General features: G+C 46.5%; 1 protein-coding gene across 1 annotated transcript in view; it reads right to left on the reverse strand.

Moving 5' to 3' along the window:
• LOC111980857 (RNA-binding protein Musashi homolog 2) overlaps positions 1–14,879 on the reverse strand; it is a 413,930-nt gene that overhangs the window by 18,940 nt on the left and 380,111 nt on the right. The window contains exon 13 of the mRNA XM_070449471.1: positions 11,024–11,143. Coding sequence (XP_070305572.1) covers positions 11,024–11,143 — 120 coding nt within the window. The remainder of the gene's footprint in view (positions 1–11,023; positions 11,144–14,879) is intronic.

The following is a 14,879-nucleotide window of genomic DNA, read 5'->3' on the forward strand; positions in this document are numbered from 1 at the left end:
GAGGGGAGGGAGGGGGAGGCTCTGCTTTGTCCCTGGCCCAGCCACACCACCCGTGCCACATCCGTATGGTACCGGCTGCCAGGCCCCCGACAATGGCAGCTTCCTGTTGCAATCTGCATAATTCCGCCAATTCCAGGATAGCGGGAACGACAGGACACAAAGACGACATCCACAGACACAACAAATACACATGGCGGCTTTGTTTGCGCTGACACGGACAATTAGTCCTCAGCTGCTGGCATGAGGCCTCTCACTGCCGGGAGGGTCTTATCTAATAAAGCCAGGCAAAATTACTTTTATTGTTCAGGTAGATTGCTTCTAATGATAGTGCCACCAGTGGGAGAGGATATGAATAAAATGAGGCTCACTGAAAACGCTCCCTTCTATGGACCAAAGCTGCCATCTGGGAGAGGCAGAATAGCTTGATTATCTTCCCCAACTCATTTTCTTTTCAGAGCAAACAAATGATTTAAGCTACTTCACTTGGACGAAGGTGAGAAACAGAACGAGAGTGAAGAAAAGTGGCTGAACATCAAAGATGTAGAAATAATGGCTTTCCTTTGATCATCCTAACAGACATATGTTTTTTACCAAGCTGTTAGAGAGGGCCTAATTCTCCCATTTCGCTACACTAGCGCATTTCTGTTGGGGGATGGACGGGGGCTTGTATATGTGTGTATGCATACAATCCCTGTGGTGCTTTGGAATAAAGCTCATTATAAACTACAGTACTGTATTTCTATATTAAAGGAACATCTGGTCCAATCAATGGAACTACTACAAATGAATAATAATAAACCAGGATGGAATATCATATCGCACAATGACTTTTTTCTTAGAATAGAACACAATACTGCATGTCTCTCTGACCACTTTAACATGCAAGGAGCATTCACATATTACCTAGACCCTTTCTCAGTTTTTGGTCTGTAGATAATAAATGCATTGTGGCTATCAGTACTCACCAGTGTGGAACATAAAAATCTACATTCTGATTGAGGTGACTGAGGACAGAAACAGTGCCATACAACAATGCTTTACAGACAGTCAGAGCACTGAAGGCCTTCTACAATAACAGTACGTGACTGTTCAACTGAGGAGGACACTTTGTGCTCCAGTGTAATACGTCTTTCCTTGGTCTTTCATGGTTAGGTAAAGGTGGATGCTCAGACACCTGTGCACTACCTCAGAGATGTGCACTAGAACCCTACACTGAGGAGTTTAAACTGGACATGGGGTCAGTGGAGGGGACACGCACACACTCTTACACACACACGCACGCACGCATCGATAGATCATCATCTCTGTAGAGTGATGTCTCAGGTAGGCTGGGCATTAGGCCCCCACAGCTGCAGCAGGATCACCGATCATATCTGTTATGAGCTTGAGACCATCCCATTATTAATATTCATACCATCTAACTGGAACAATGGCCCCTTCTTTGGACTTTCTTTTTCTCCCCACACTGGTCTAATTGGATGTAATTACTCATCTACAAAACAAATTAGCAGGTTGAGGTTGCCTTGGCGACCAGATCAGGCGGCCCAGCAGTGCGAATCGTTCGCCGAGCTCCATTTATACTGATAATTATCCCTCTCTTCTCCCTCTCTCTCTCCCTCTTTCCCACTGGCCAGGGGCTGCTGGGGTGGGAGTGGGCAGCTCTCGTCGGCCAGCTCAGAACTTACTGCCCAGGGTTGGAGAGGCTGCATCTCTCATAGCATACTGCATCACGAGGGTGGCTTTCTTCAAGTAGATATATGCTCCTGTCTCATTTCCACTTTGCCAGATGACTGCCTCTAAGGAGCGATTCTAAACCACTGCCTTGAAACTTGCTACTTTACTCATCTCTTTGAAGAAAACAGACAAAGAAGCCTATCATGTTCATGGTAAAATGTAGGGGATATTTCCTCAACCACTTTAGAGAGAGGACGAGGTGTTTAAGAGTGCTCAAGTCTGTGATTATCCTGACACTGACACTGAATTCCCCAAAATACACACAAACACTCCCACACACATTAATACACACACACACATGCATGCACACACCGTCACAGATGTGCGCACACACACACACACACTGTCACTGGCGCGTGCACACTCACACACCTAGAGAAATGTTTGCTCCCAATCATCCCTCCCTCTCCCCTGCCCCCTCTGAATTCCTTGGTGGCTATAAGCACACATCACACCGCAGAGGACGTCAATATACTTGTCATACGGCTTCCCAAATTAGCTTTGAATTTCACAGCAACTGTAATTAGCTACTTTATTTCCATCGATGCCATTTAAAAAAATAAAAAACTGCCGCTTTCTGGGCTGCCGAGACTAGCTTTCACTTTCCATTTGAAATAGTATTTTATGACTGAATGGGTGACTAATTAACAGCACTAGACCCCCTTTTCAAAGACAGTGGCATTTCATAAATAATACATATTTAATGTCTTGTCATTTTATGCTCAGAGAGGCTTGGCTAATGAATTTTAACAGATGATTTATTCCTGCATTTGCTAGCCCATACCCAGGCCTTTGTTCTCCTTTAGGCTTTCATTCTTTCTCTCTTTCTTCCTCTCGCAATCCTTTTTCAAACACTGATAGCTTCCAAAAGTGCCTCATCACAGGAAAATAACCGTTTTTAATGTTGTCTGATAGTGAATGACAGGCATCTAATCAGCCATGTGACAATGTGATGTGTGACTGGGCTACTTTCCCTCCTGCAGGTGTGAGTCAGGAGATCTATGGAACACTAGAACAGTTCTGGTCCTATACTGTCCTAACAACACAACATTCACATTTTGACAAGGGTTTTGTTTAGTGTTAATGAGTGTTTATGAGTGACTAGTGGTTTATAAGGTATAGCTATTCATATTCATAAGTTGCTCCAACTTCCACTGAAACCAAAGTGAGTGAGGCCATGACTCAAGCCTGCCTGAAGCCCATTGGGAGAGGCTCAGCATGGATCAACCGCCAGGGACTTCTCCCCAGTGACCCCTGAACATCTGCCAGCCACAGCTGTGTGAGCAACTGCACTGGGACAGGACAGGAGCAGGCGAGAAGGGGATAGGGACGCCTTGCCATCCCCAAAGTGTCACATCTTCTCCCTGGGCCCCAGTCAAACTGGGGGAAAACACTGTCACATGGATTGGTTTGGCATGCTATACCCAGGACATGTGATGCTCTTCTGGGCTCGTCGCTGAGCTAAGCTAAGCGGAGCAGCATCTGGGGCGAACGGACGGACCTGAGCACCCGTGGGGCCCGGGGAGCCAGATTAATTTAGCCCAGCGAACGCAGCCAATCCCAGACTCCTCTGGGGCACTTCCCAGGATCACAGAGCTTGTTGGGAGGAAATGGATAATGATCTCAGATAATGTGTCAAAATGTGCCAAATGATTTCCCTCTTCAAGCAAGCTGTGGGTTCATCAGTGGAAAACAAAACAGCCAGGGTTCAGTGGAGGAGAATACTGAAAACCCCATCTACATAAGAACCTCCTGTTTCTCTTTAAGGCAGAATAGAACCATAGGATAACAGTTTCCCTGGGGATATGAATCACATGGTAGAAATGATCAAACCAAACATAAATGGAAAAAATTGTATGTTATCTACAGCTGAAGTAGAAAGTTTACATACACTTATGTTGGAGACATTATGAACTCGTTTTTCAACCACTCCACAAATGTCTTGCTAATCAACTATAGTTTTGGCAAGTAATTTTGGACATCTACTTTGTGCATGACAAGTACTTTTACCAGCAATTGTTTACAGATTATTTCACTGTATCACAATTCTAGTGGGTCAGAAGTTTACATACACTAAGTCGACTGTGCCTTTAAACAGCTTGGAAAATTCCAGAAAAAATATGTCATGGCTTTAGAAGCTTCTGATAGGCTAATTGACATCATTTGAGTCAATTGGAGGTGTAACTGTGGATGTATTTCAAGGCCTACCTTCAAACTCAGTGCCTCTTTGCTTGACATCATGGGAAAATCAAAAGAAATCAGCCAAGACCTCAGAAAAAAAGATTGTAGACCTCCACAAGTCTGGTTTCTTTCTTGGGAGCCATTTCCAAACGCCTGAAGGTACCACGTTCATCTGTACAAACAATATTATGCAAGTATAAACACCATGGGACCACGCAGCCGTCATACTGCTCAGGAAGGAGACACGTTCTGTCTCCTAGAGATTAACATACTTTGATGCAAAAAGTGCAAATCAATCCCAGAACAACAGCAAAGGACCTTGTGAAGATGCTGGAGGAAACAGGTACAAAAGTATCTATATCCACAGTAAAACGAGTCCTATATCGACATAACCTGAATGGCCGCTCAGCAAGGAAGAAGCCACTGCTCCAAAACCACCATAAAAAAGCCAGACTATGGTTTGCAACTGCACATGGGGACAAAGATCGTACTTTTTGGAGAAATGTCCTCTGGTCTGATGAAACAAAAATAGAACTGTTTGGCCATAATGACCGTCGTTTCTATTTGGAGGAAAAAGGGGGATGCTTGCAAGCTGAAGAACACCATCCCAACCGTGCAGCATGGGGGTGGCAGCATCATGTTGTGGGGGTGATTTGCTGCAGGAGGGACTGGTGCACTTCACAAAATAGATGGCATCATGAGGGAGGACAATTATGTGGATATATTGAAGCAACATCTCAAGACATCAGTCAGGAAGTTAAAGTTTGGTCGCAAATGGGTCTTCCAAATGGACAATGACCCCAAGCATACTTCCAAAGTTGTGGCAAAATGGCTTAAGGACAACATAGTCAAGGTATTGGAGTGGCCATCACAAAGCCCTGACCTCAATCCTATAGAAAATGTGTTGGCAGAACTCAAAAAGCGTGTGCGAGCAAGGAGGCATACAAACCTGACTGTTACACTAGCTCTGTCGGGAGGAATGGGACAAAATTCACCCAACTTATTGTGGGAAGAAGCTTGTGGAAGGCTACCCGAAACGTTTGCCCCAAGTTAAACAATTTAAAGGCAATGCTATCAAATACCAATTGAGTGTATGTAAACTTCTGACCCACTGGGAATGTGGAAAGAAATAAAAGCTGAAATAATGTCACGTTCGTCGTATTGAGGAGACCAAGGCGCAGCGTGATATGCATACATTCTTCTTTTAATGAAGAAGGAACACAAAACAAACTAACAAAGTAACAAAACGAACGTGAAGCTATACAAAGAGTGCTAACAGGCAACTACACATAGAAAAGAACCCACCAAACCAAAAGGGAAAATGACAACCTAAATAGGATCCCCAATCAGAGACAACAATAAACAGCTGCCTCTGATTGGGAACCAATTCAGGTCACCATAGACCTACAATTACCTAGACTTACAAAAAAAACTAGATCTACAAAAACCCTAGACAAGACAAAACACGCATACCCACCCTCGTCACACCCTGACCTGCCAAAAATAAAGAAAACATAGATAACTAAGGTCAGGGCGTGACAGTACCCCCCCCCCCCCAAAGGTGCGGAAACTGAACTTATAGGGGAGGGTCCGGGTGGGCATCTACCCTCGGTGGCGGCTCTGGTTCTGGACGCCGCCCCCCATCTTTACACTGGTCCCTCCGCCTTTATAGAGCTGAACCGTTGCTCATCGCCGGAGGCTCCGAACTGGGGAGGGGGGGCTGGGGACCGTCGCCGGAGGCCCCGGACTGGGGACCCTCGCCGGAGGCTCCGGACTGGGGACCCTCGCCGGAGACCCCGGGCTGGGGACCGTCGCCGGAGGCCCCGGGCTGGGGACCGTCGCCGGAGGTCCCGGACTGGGGACCGTCGCCGGAGGCTCCGGACTGGGGACCGTCGCCGGAGGCCACGGACTGGGGATCGTCGTCGGAGGCCCCGGACTGGGGATCGTCGTGGAGGTTCCGGACTGTGGCCCGTCGTAGGAGGTTCTGGACTGTGGCCCGTCGTAGGAGGTTCCGGACTGTGAAACGTCGCCGGAAGCTCCGGACTGGGTACTGTCGCCGGAAGCTCCGGACTGGGTACTGTCGCCGGAAGCTCCGGACTGGGTACTGTCGCCGGAAGCTCCGGACTGGGTACTGTCGCCGGAAGCGACGGAAGCTGTGCTAACATAATTGCAAAAGGGTTTTAATGATCAATTAGCCTTTTCAAATTATAAACTTGGATTAGCTAACACAACGTACCATTGGAACACAGGAGTGATGGTTGCTGATAATAGGCCTCTGTACGCCTATGTAGATATTCCATTAAAAATCAGCTGTTTCCAGCTGCAATAGTCATTTACAACATTACCAATGTCTACACTGTATTTCTGATCAATTTTATGTTATTTTAATGGACAGAAAATGTGCCTTTCTTTCAAAAACAATGTTGCAGAGTGTAAATTGTGTATGTTGAAAACAACACATCCCTGCTTGTGAAAGCAGGGACATTTTAAACCTATTTCACTGTTTAATTCCCTCAGAAAACAACATGTTACACTAGCAGGTGCTGCTTAATAGCACTATTATACAGTATGGGGTCCATTTCAGGCATAGAAATATGACTACCAAAGCATTATACTGTGCACTGTGCAGTGGGAAAGGTCACATTAAAGCATATCCTCAGTGTTTCACAGGTCACTGGGGGCCTAAAGACAGCATTGATTGGCCATAGAAAAGGCCCTGAGAGATGTGCTTATTCCAGAAATAATATTGGAGGGAACTAAAGCCACGTTAACCTTCAGCACAATGCACTTATTGTGTACCAAGGGACTGTTGGCCAGGAGAACCGGACATGTAATGAGTCTCTTCAGCTGACGAGACTGATCCGCTCCCACTGAGTCTTACTGACATCCACTTACTCACAGGGGAGGGAGGGTGTGGCAGACAGAGAAGAAAAAAGAGGGGTGAGAGAATGACAGGGAAAGGTAGAGAGAGAGAGCAGGACAGGGAAAGGTAGAGAGAGAGGAGAAAACAGAAAGGTTAGAAATACAGATAAGAACAGGAAAAAGTACAAGACAAGAGGAAGAACACGGAACCAGGTAGAGCAGAGATACGAGAAGCAACAGGGTCTAAAGTGGAGAAAGAGAGAGAAGAAAGAAGAACCATGGAAAGTAGAGGAAGAGGAGCAGGAACAAGCGGAAGTAGACAAGAGAACGAGAAAAGAGAACAGGGAGAACGTCTGAGAAGAGAGAGAAGAACAGAGAAGAGTTAGAGAGAGAGAGAGGAAGAACAGGAAAGGTTAGAGAGAGAGAGAGAAGAACAGGAAAGGCTAATCAGAGAAGAGAAGGACAGGGAAAGTAGAGAGAGAGAGAGGACAGAACAGGGAAGAAGCAGTGAAAGTAGAAGAGCAACAGGTAAAAGGGAGGAGACGAGTAGAACAGGAAAGGTAGAGAGAGAGAGAAGAACAGGATAAGAGTAGAGAGAGGAAAGAGAAGACCAGCGTACAGAGTTTAGAGATTAGGAGAGAGACAGGGGAAGGTAGAGAGAGAGAGAAGACAGGGAAATGTAGAAGAGAGACAAGACACGGGAAAGGTAGAGAAGAGGAAAGAGAGAGAAAGGGGAAAGTGCAGAGAGAACGCTGAGCGAGACAGAAAGTAGAGAGAGAAGTGGAGGCTGAGAGAGTTAGACAGGAAAGAGTAAGAGAGAGAGGAAAGTAGAGAGAGAGAGAAGAGCGAGAGACAGGAAAAGTAGTGAGAGACGAGAGCGAAACAGGCAAAGAGGTAGAGAGAAGAACGAAAGAGCAGACAGGGAAAGGTGAGAGAGAGGAGAGCGAGACAGGAAAGGTAGAGAGAAGAGATGAGCGAAACAGGAAAATCGTTATGAGCGAAGGAAGATGCGAGACAGGGATACGTGTCTGCAAGGAGAGTGATGAGATGCGAAACAGAAAAGGTAGAGAGAGAGATAGACAGAGAAAGGTTAAGCGAGAGAGAGAGAGACGGGGGAGGAGACAGGGAATGTTGTTTATACTGTTATATGAGACAGGAGAGAGAGACAGAAAGAGAGACAGGGAGAGAGGTCAGGGAGAGAGACAGGGAGAGAGACAGGAGAGAGACAGGTTCGATAGTAGAGAAAGGGTAGGATGAGAGATTAGAAGGGGAGGCAGAAAATGCGAGAGCAGAGAAGAGAGACGAGAGGAGAGAGAGAGAGAGAAGGGAAAAGAGCAGAGACTACAGGAGGAGCTTGAGATGCCGACCGAGAGCGGAGAGCGAGAGCGAGAGAGAAAGAGAGAGAGAGAGAGAGAGAGGCAGAGAGGGAAAGAGAGAGAGATAGAGAGTTAACAGTTAAGAGGTAGAGTAAGCAAAACATAAAGAATAAAAAATAAAAAAAGAAGATAAAAGCTCAAAAGAGCATTCTCGGCCCTAATGAGCTCGGCAGCAGAAATTCCATGGCGATCGATGCACGATCCAGGTTTACAGGCGGAGGCCTTGAGAAAAGAAGCGGCCATCTCATCTGAGACTCTGAAACATCCCACTCATTTCCGATGCACATAATAAGAGCTCATTCCTCTGGAGGGAGCTGAAAGGGCCCGAAGGAGAGACAGAGCAGGCAGAAATATCTCTGTTGAGTGGGACCGAGGCGATGGAGGAGGGGAGATCAGAGGGGAAGGGCAACAAGACCTAAACCCCAGGCTGACATGACATTCACGCAGCTCCTCAGTTCTAGGAGAGAGGTGCATGATGGGGCTGATGCAACAGAAACAATATTGCCACTCTGCATTCAAAGGTATTGTATTGCAGGATGTTTATTTGCTACTCTGTAATGCAGAGTTATGGGGCTGTGGAAATCTCCCATAGAATACTGTTTGAAACTAAAGCAACAAGTTGAAAAGCACACCTGCACACCTCCAATAAGGACCAAAGTGATGACGAGGCAATCTAAAAGACAGCACTCCGATGAGTGATCTCCTTCTATTGGAGGATCAGAGGCGCGAGTCAGAGTGCACCAGACCCTAGATTTCCTGATCAATCACTCTGTCCATAGGAATGACAGGGCCACAGAGAATCCATCAATAACAACTGCTTTTGTCTCCTCACTGATAAACTCTATGGATTATATCCCAGTAATAAACCAACAAAGCAATAACTTCTCCAGGATTTGTCATTCATCAGTGACTGTCAAACAGCCATCCCTATTCGATATGTCCATCCTCTAATATTTTCTCAGATGACCTCCGTAATAGAGGCTCCTCATCTATTACATTCGCACAGAAGGACAAACACTGGGAAGGGAGACATGGAGTAACATTCTGACTCCACTCTTGTCATTCAGGGCTAAATTGTTATGGCGTGATAGCGAGGCCAGTCCTAGGGATTACTTTAGTCAGAGAGTAAATAAAAGGGCCTCACGGAGGAGTACAAACCCCCTCCGTCATCAGCAGCAGCACTGTCCTGTCATGGAGAGGGAGGTCATGTGAGCGCGGTGTCCATCTGTCCGCTGTAATTAAGCCGTGGGCTGTCAGAGCCAGAGAGGAGAAAAGGGTGACACAGCCCCGTGTTGGAGATAGGGGACTGTCTTTCACTTACCCTTGGCTCTCTGCGGAGCAGGCAGGGACGCCAGTGAGCAGCCAGCCACGTGGCGAAGAGAAGACAGAGGCAGGGGTATAAGGCTCGCTCGGTGGGATGTTAAGCGTATGGGTAAATAGGAGCGCGGCGGGGCGGTAATGAGATGCACCCGTCCACCCCGGCACAGCACGGCGCTGCAGCTCGGAGAGGAGACGGGCGGGAGATTAGCTGAGACGAAGGTCACGTTTAAACATGCTGCGTCTTCCTCAGCACCCAACCCTGTTTATCTACCATGTGTGTGTGTGTGTGTGTGTGCGTGCGTGTTACAGGAAACATAGTGGTTAAGAGCGTTGGGCCAGTAACCTAAAGATCGCTGGTTCGAATCCCCAAGCTGACGAGGTGAAAAATCTGTCAATGTGCCCTTGAGTAAGGCCCTTACCCCTAGTTGCTCCTGTAAGTCCCTCTGGATAAGAGCATCTGCTAAATGACTCAAATGTAAATGTAAAATGTGTGCAGTAAACTACGGGGCTGCAGGTGTCTGGAACCTCAGAGCTGAGACAGTCCCCTATGGCTCCTCATTACCTAGTCTGCAGCAGACCTGTGAGGTCAACATTTACCTCACTACACCTCTGTCCTCACCTCCCCCTTATACATCCCCTATCAGACAACCCAGAGTTGTGTTACAATCTGACAGCAGTACATGATGGGCCCCCTGCATCTCAAACTTCCTCATTCTCTGGCAGATTGCTTGTTTTGAAGAGGCCTGATTGGAGAGAAAGAACATCTGACTGGCTTCCTGTGTTCCCTGCGCTGAAGTGAATGGGTGTGTGTGTGGGTGAACGCGCTTGAGTGTATTGATGGGTCAGGATATAGTTCCAAACCGTTTCCATCAGGACTTTGAGGCTTACATTCACATGATCATACTGCAGGACCACGAGCACATATATCAGAGGCTCCACCAACGGGAGGTACTGTAGAACTCAGAGACAGATGACCTGAGTCCGATTAAGAAAACCAGTCTTCCCTAGAGCTTGGATGCTGCCTGTCAATTTCAGACACCAAGGTTGTTATTCAGTGCTATTGATTGCTTTAGTGTTATTGAGAAGGACAGAGCCAGATCTGTTAATGTAGCTGACTGGTGAATCAATGACGAGTGAGAAACAGGGAGAAGTGTGTGTGTGTACATTGTTAGCTAACCAATCAGTGCTATGTGTGTGTACAGTGAGTGGATGTCTCCAGGTTTTATGGTTGGAGGAGCAGTGTTAGTCACCGAAGGCTAAGGCAGACATATCGCATCACATCGCCAATGAAGAACTACACAAAAGTTGAATTCAGCCACTCATTTCTAATTTGGTCGAAATCGATTGAGCTACTTTATGTCCTAAACACCCAAATATTTTGGCGAGTCATTCTTAGACAAAGTGTTAGGATTGGGGAAGAAGTGTTGAGGGCTCCAATGTGTGTGGACTACATAAAGCATGTTTCCATGGGTGTGCTAAGGAGAAGCAGAGGAGCGGGAGAAGCTGGAGGGAGCAGCAGCCACACAGAACACGGACAGAGCAGAGTTTACCTGGTCCTGTGTTCTGCGGGTATGCCATGTAGCCGCCTTTTCCTCGGGCCCCCCTACCTGAGCCACGCGCTGCTGCCACCGCCGCTGCCGCCACTGGTCCGTACGCCGTCGCCGGGAAGCCTGTGGGCACACAGAGGAAACATGTCACTTACTGTCATCCCAGACTAAGCTAGTTGAACCCAGAGGCTGCTCCACAGGAGATCATCACAGTGTTCTAGTGTTCTATCGACACGCTCTGGGATCTGACTTACATAGCCTTCCCATTTATACAGAGAGATAGAGAGGGAGAGAAAGAGGGAGAGAGAGACACAGAGAGAGACAAATAGCCTTCCCATTTATACAGAGAGATAGAGAGAGGGAGAGAGAGAGACAGAGAGAGACAAACAGCCTCCCATTTATACAGAGAGAGAGAGGGAGAGAGAGAGACACAGAGAGAGACAAATAGCCTTCCCATTTATACAGAGAGATAGAGAGAGGGAGAGAGAGACACAGAGAGAGACAAACAGCCTTCCCATTTATACAGAGAGAGAGAGGGAGAGAGAGAGACAGGGAGAGACACAGAGCGAGACAAACAGCCTTCCCATTTACACAGAGAGAGAAAGGTAGAGAGAGAGACACAGAGAGAGAGACAAACAGCCTCCCATTTATACAGAGAGAGAGAGGGAGAGACACAGAGAGAGAGACAAACAGCCTTCCCATTTATACAGAGAGAGAAAGAGAGTGAGAGCGAGGTACACTTGTGAAGATGCGTGCATACGCACATACACATAGATAGACACGCATGTATGTGCACACACACACATGTATGTGCACACACACACACATATGCAATCACTCACTCACACACACTGTATCTTGTGAGAGGTTAGGGTAGGCGGGAGGTCCTCTCTTCCACGCTGAGCCTTCACTCGCCTAATTATCAGCACACACACACGCTGTGCTGGGCCGGGGGCTGGGCCGGTCACACTGTCGATATACTGACAGGGGGGGGGGGGGGGCGGCACAATAATTTACTGAAATTAAATAATTAGGGCGCCTTAAAACGCTCACTATCGTTTCGATCAGGCCCAGTTGTGCATGCCTCTTAATTGAGTTAGCAGCAGCGAGTGAGCTCCACTTGGTGGAGGCTCTCTGTGCCATATTGCCATATTTCCATTTAGCGTGGGGAGACTATCTCAGCTGGGTGTAGTGGAGGGGATGTCAACGGCTTTACTCTGGGGAGAGACCAGCTTCTTTAGAGCTTTACAGCATTGCTCTCTGGGAGGTGTGGTTCCGTAATGTGTCCCCTGTATTTTCTTCTGGCCCCAGAAGTTACCAGTTGCTACACTCTAAAAATGAAGGGTTCAACAACGGTTCTTCTAAGATCTGCAAAGTTCTTCAAAGAATCTTAGGGTTCTTGGCACTGAAAATGGACCCCAAAAGGTTCTTCCAAGAACCCCATAGGAGGTGGGGTTCAACGAGGAACCTCCTTAGTTGGTGGGGGTTCTTGCAGGAACCTAACTGCCCAACTGAAACATTTGGATTTTAAAGGACAGCAGTTGCAGGTACTTAACTGAAAAATGTAAAGATCTCCTCAATTTAAGGTAAGGTTTGTATGATCTAAATTGATATTGTTTTATGATGATACTATCTATCTTTACATATTTATGGCAATCTTTCTGAAACAGAAAATGGACACAATTCGATGGATATCAATCAACAATGAGGTAAGAATGTGTAGGCTATAAGAATATGTTGAAGGCTAGCTGTACTGGGTGCTGATGACTGAACTGCTCATTTTTTGTGTCTGTATTCAGACCCCTTGACTTTTTCCACATTTTGTTACGTTACAGCCTTATTCTAAAATGTATTATATTGTTTTTTCCCTCATCAATCTAGAAACAATACCAAATAATAACAAAGCAAAAACATTTTTTTTTTTTTTTAGCTAATTTAATTAAAAATATATAAAAAAATATATCACATTTACACAAAGGGGGGTGGTTAAATAATCAACCCAAAAAGTTATTCAAAAAGGTTTTTCGAGGACCCATTAAGGGGGTTCTTTGAACTTATAGGGTTTCCCCACAGTTTCAATTTGAAGAACCCCTAAAGGATACTCCAAGAACCTTTTCTTTTAATGTATGGTTCAGCTTCGGCCACTTGAATGCATGAGTGAAGGTATCAAAATATTTTCAGACACTCAAATTGAGCCTTGACATTTTGTGGGGGGTTGGAAACTATCCTTCTCACTGTCATGTTCATATCCAATCAATACTCATTGCAAGAACATTTGCATTTGTTGTTTTACTGTGACTTTCCGAGCCAATCTGTTAATATGTTAAAATGGTGTTCAAATACACCGATTAGGACTTCCACTGATTTACTCAGTATACCGGTGCATTTCTCTAACAATTTAACTAATACCAGCATCATTACAGTGTGCAATTAAAGCAACAAGTGGAGTCAGTGTGTCTATGCCTCTTTTAGAGCATTGATGTAATTACAGTGCAGTCTCTCTCTCTCTAATGAACACACCCATCTCTGCCTGACAGAGACTCGTCCATGCCCAGGGCCTGACACCAGAGATGGCTGCTCCTCTCTCCCCTCCCCTCCCCTTCCCACCCTCTCTCACACAGAGGAATGGCATGTCATTAGGCCTGACGACTAGCCTGACTCTTCACTCTGGCCCTAATATGCTTTTGCATAATCAAACAGCCCACATTATCCTGACAGGAACGTACTGTTAACGAGAACATTCAATCTCCTAATTACCCTGCCAGCTAGTCAGCCAGAGAGATGTGGTCTTGATCTTTTCAAAACAGAAAGTGTTCTGTGTTATGTGTGTGTGTTCTGTGTTGGGTTGTGTGTGATATGTTCTGTGTTCTCTATGTGTTGTATTCTGTGTTTGTGTACTGTGTGTGTTGGGCTGACAAGCAGCTGGACAGACACACAGGGGAAGTGTTGAGCCCTCTCCGGAGGAAGTCGAGAGTGTTTTTCTGATACTGTCGAGGTGAGAAGACCACCAAGGTGTGACCTATTTTCTGGGCCAGCGTCCCCCTACAGTTCTGCCCAGAGGGGCTCACAAAAAGACTGATGAGGGTGAGGCAAGGGGAGGTGGGAGGAGGCAAGAGGGCAGGTCAGAGGAACCGCAGAGGAGAAAAACACATTGGTTTTATGTAACTCACACCTCTGCAGACACAATGTGAGCATGAGCGAGAACGTTGGTGAGAGGTACCGTCGTGCTGGGACCGTAAGGTGGGCGAGAAGCAAAGACCTGCCGTTACAGGAAAAATAGCTCACAGCTCAGAGACGGGAGTGTGTGATGGGTAGGGTTGCAAAATTCTGGTAACTTCCCCAAAATTCCCAGGTTTTCAATTTCAAGAAATCCCAGTTGGAAGATTCACAGAAACAGAAGGAAATAAGCAGGAAATGCAGAATCCTCCAACCAAAACTTTTTTCAACCTTAGAGTTTTTAAACCTTAGTGCGCCGCCCTGTGGGACACCCAAACACGTTGTGATACAGCCTGAAATCTAACCAGGGTCTGTAGTGACGCCTCTAACACTGAGAAGCAGATAGACGGAAAGCTTTTCACAATCAGTCCCCATTTCCCTCAAGTCTAAGACGGCCCTGATTCAAACATCACTTTTTATATTCTACACCTCTCTTTAATCTCTTCAGAAAAACACAACTCAGCTCGGATGTTATGCTTAATGACGGTTACGCATCCCTGCCTCTCCACAAACGCCAGCCCCGCTGTTGCCGTGCAGAAGAGCCCTTTGCTGGAGTCAACACTCTTTTCTCTTTCTCGCTCTGTTTTACTAAGTACTGTATCTTCCCCTCCCTGCCATTTGACCCTGTGGCTTCAAAGTTAGT

Source organism: Salvelinus sp. IW2-2015, linkage group LG20 (assembly GCF_002910315.2).
Source record: "Salvelinus sp. IW2-2015 linkage group LG20, ASM291031v2, whole genome shotgun sequence".
NCBI classification, from domain to species: Eukaryota; Metazoa; Chordata; class Actinopteri; order Salmoniformes; family Salmonidae; genus Salvelinus; species Salvelinus sp. IW2-2015.